The sequence below is a fragment of the Nasonia vitripennis genome, assembly GCF_009193385.2.
Source record: "Nasonia vitripennis strain AsymCx chromosome 3 unlocalized genomic scaffold, Nvit_psr_1.1 chr3_random0004, whole genome shotgun sequence".
Taxonomy (NCBI): Eukaryota; Metazoa; Arthropoda; class Insecta; order Hymenoptera; family Pteromalidae; genus Nasonia; species Nasonia vitripennis.
Window position 1 is genome coordinate 1,807,067 of NW_022279623.1, and position 2,754 is coordinate 1,809,820.

General features: G+C 39.4%; 1 protein-coding gene across 1 annotated transcript; it reads right to left on the reverse strand.

Annotated features, from left to right (window-relative positions):
* Positions 1–348: 348 nt before the first annotated feature.
* Positions 349–1,091, reverse strand: LOC103317119 (ankyrin-1-like). Its single transcript, XM_008213893.1, has 2 exons — positions 696–1,091; positions 349–564 (listed from the first exon to the last, which is right to left on the reverse strand). Exons 1-2 carry the CDS (start codon positions 1,089–1,091, stop codon positions 349–351), a joined length of 612 nt encoding a protein of 203 aa, XP_008212115.1.
* Between the last annotated feature and the right edge of the window lie 1,663 nt (positions 1,092–2,754).

Sequence of the window (2,754 nt, forward strand, 5' to 3'; positions counted from 1 at the left end):
TTTCTTGAATTCGCGGTGCCGCATTAGTGGTGCTATCTCGCGCTAACACTTCGTCAGGAGTTCAAAAACTGAGCAGGTCTCTATGAATCTGGAGGATTTCGTTTTGTTAATCTCCACGATGCAGTCTTGATAATAAGTCCAAAGCTTCAAATACTTTTCCGCGATGATCATTTCGTTCTTGAATTCAGCCGATGGCTGCAAGCGAGACTTTCTCAGCGCCAACGTCTTTAGCATGAGTCTGATTGTTGGATTATCCTTATTATCAAATGTAATGACATCAAAAGGCATTAAGCCGACGCGGGATTAAGCAAACATACGCACCAAAAGAAAGTAGTATCTTTATCTTCTCTAGTGAGTTTTGTTAGGATGTGAGCTCTGATTTGATATAAGGGTAAATAATGCAGTCAAGCCAGAACTCAATTTCTGGTCAATTTTTGCGCCCCTTTCGAGTAGAGTCAGCAGCATTATCGGGTCCTCGCAGTCCTTTGCGGCGACGAACAACGGAAATTCGTCGCGAAATCCTACCGCATTAACGTCAGCATCAAAGTCCAAAAAGAGTTTTACCTGAAAAATAAATAGCTCATTAAAGAATCAAATAAAATTGGCAGGTGTGTGAGTGCGTGTGTGCATGCGCGCGCCCGTGTATGTGTGTGTAATAGAAAGAAGAAATATTTAAAAAGTATACTTTTGCTTACCAATTTAATTTTTCCCTTTTGAACGGCGACGTGTAGCGGATGGTACTGGTCCGAGACTACATCGCAAGGTGAGAGGCCCTTCTCGATTAAAGTTTTGGCTAGATCGATGTGTTCTTTATCAAGCGATGATGTCAAGAGGCGCAAGACGTTAAAACCATCATCATTTTTGGTGTTAATGTCGGCTCCATGTTTTAATAGCAACGGTATCAGTTCGTCAACTTTGCTAGTATAGACCGACTCGAGCAGTGGTGTCATGTTACCTGTGCAAACGGTATTGACATTGGCACCTCTTTCGAGAAGCATCTGAACCACCTTTACTTGGCCTTTTCTTACAGCCAAATGTAAAGCCGTCCTCTGAGCTACTACTCGAGCTTCTAAATCGACGCCATGGTCCATTATCAGGCCGATAAATCGCTCGTTCCACGCAGACGGATGCATATAAGATATAAGTGCCTGGAGAATGGTCCATTTTTTAAAAGATTATTGAACGGACTGCTCAACCTGCAACGTTCGTTGACGTTGGCACCAGAGCGAACAAGCAACTTGGCTGAATCCTGATAACCGCTCAAGACTGCGATTCACAGAAGTGAGACCTCGTTTCTTTTTAGAACACCCAACAAAATGTCCTCTTGGATCAGGAAGAAATAATCTTAATTTAGTACCCAAAATTAAAATCATTTTGAAGTAAAGGGATTCCGTTTGATTCAAATGGATTCCTTTTGATTCAATAGGAATCCTTTTGCTTCAAAAAATTTTTCTAAAGCACGTACACGCACTGCGCATGCGTAAGCGTATATATACAGATATACATTTAATACGGGTTAGGGGCTTAGAACCAAGACACCCTCTGGCGACATCTGTCTTGAGCTTGCAGAATAAACATCCTCTTTCAGCTATGTTGTAGGTGTTGTAGTACGCAGTGCTGTGGAATAATTATTTCAATATTTATCTTTGCTTTTCCTCGAAAAACTTTGCAAAAGTAACATTTTCGGCTTCGTTAAAAATAGAATAGATGTCCCTAACATGGTTACTCATAGCTATATTTTTGGCACAACTGTTTCACCTTGATGAAATCTGTAATTATCATTTCTTAAAAGTACATTATTCGAATTCAAATATCTCAAAACGCGTTTTTTCTTGGTGCAAATAGGAAGGCCTAGTTACTTAAATGCTTTTTCCCTTTTCTCTAATTCTCGCTCTCTCTCTCTCTCTTGCTCTTTACAGTGCCTATATAGCCCACAGAGTAGGCCCTCTCTCACTCCATCTCGCTCTCTCTCTCTCTCTCTCTCTCTTTCTCTTGACTCTTCCTCTCCTCTGCTCTGCTTTATTCCACTTTAAACGGTCCGTCAAAGTCACCCATTACCATTTCGTTTCACGCGAAGCATTTATTTATGCCCCGGCCTACCGGCCTTATTTATGGACGTCAATTAATTATAGGTGAATAATGAGCGAGTATATATGCCATCGTGAGCGCTCCACGCCACGAATACATTAGTGCCGAATCGAACCATTCTTCGTCCTCGTATGTGTGTATATGCCGAAAGCGAACGCCCGATTCCAAATTTTTTCTTTTTTTGAACGTCTTTTATTTATTTCATTTTTAGCTTTTCACATTCGTCTTTACTTGAAGAATATTTTTTTAAAGGTGTATTTATTTCTTTTATACATTCACTATAAGTACTTTCAAGGAATATTTCCTGAAATTAAATTTAAACTAGGATTGCTATTGCATATCAGAGCCCTGGTAGAAAATTAACGGTTCGAATTTGCTAAGACCTTTAGACTTACCTAACTATTTGAACGGTTGCCAAGCTAAAATTTAATAAAAAATGTGACTTAGGAACCGCTAAGTTTCCAAGATGTCTGCCGGAGGCTAATTTGAGGTTATGAGGTTAAGATAATCACCAGCTAAATGAATCAATTTAATTTTATTAATATTTCAATTTTTTACATTTAATATAGTCCTATTCTACTATCTGAACAAGGTTTGTATGATACGCATGCACTGCGCTTCATTTCACTTGACCGTACCAAGTCATGAACTGTTATTTCATAATGT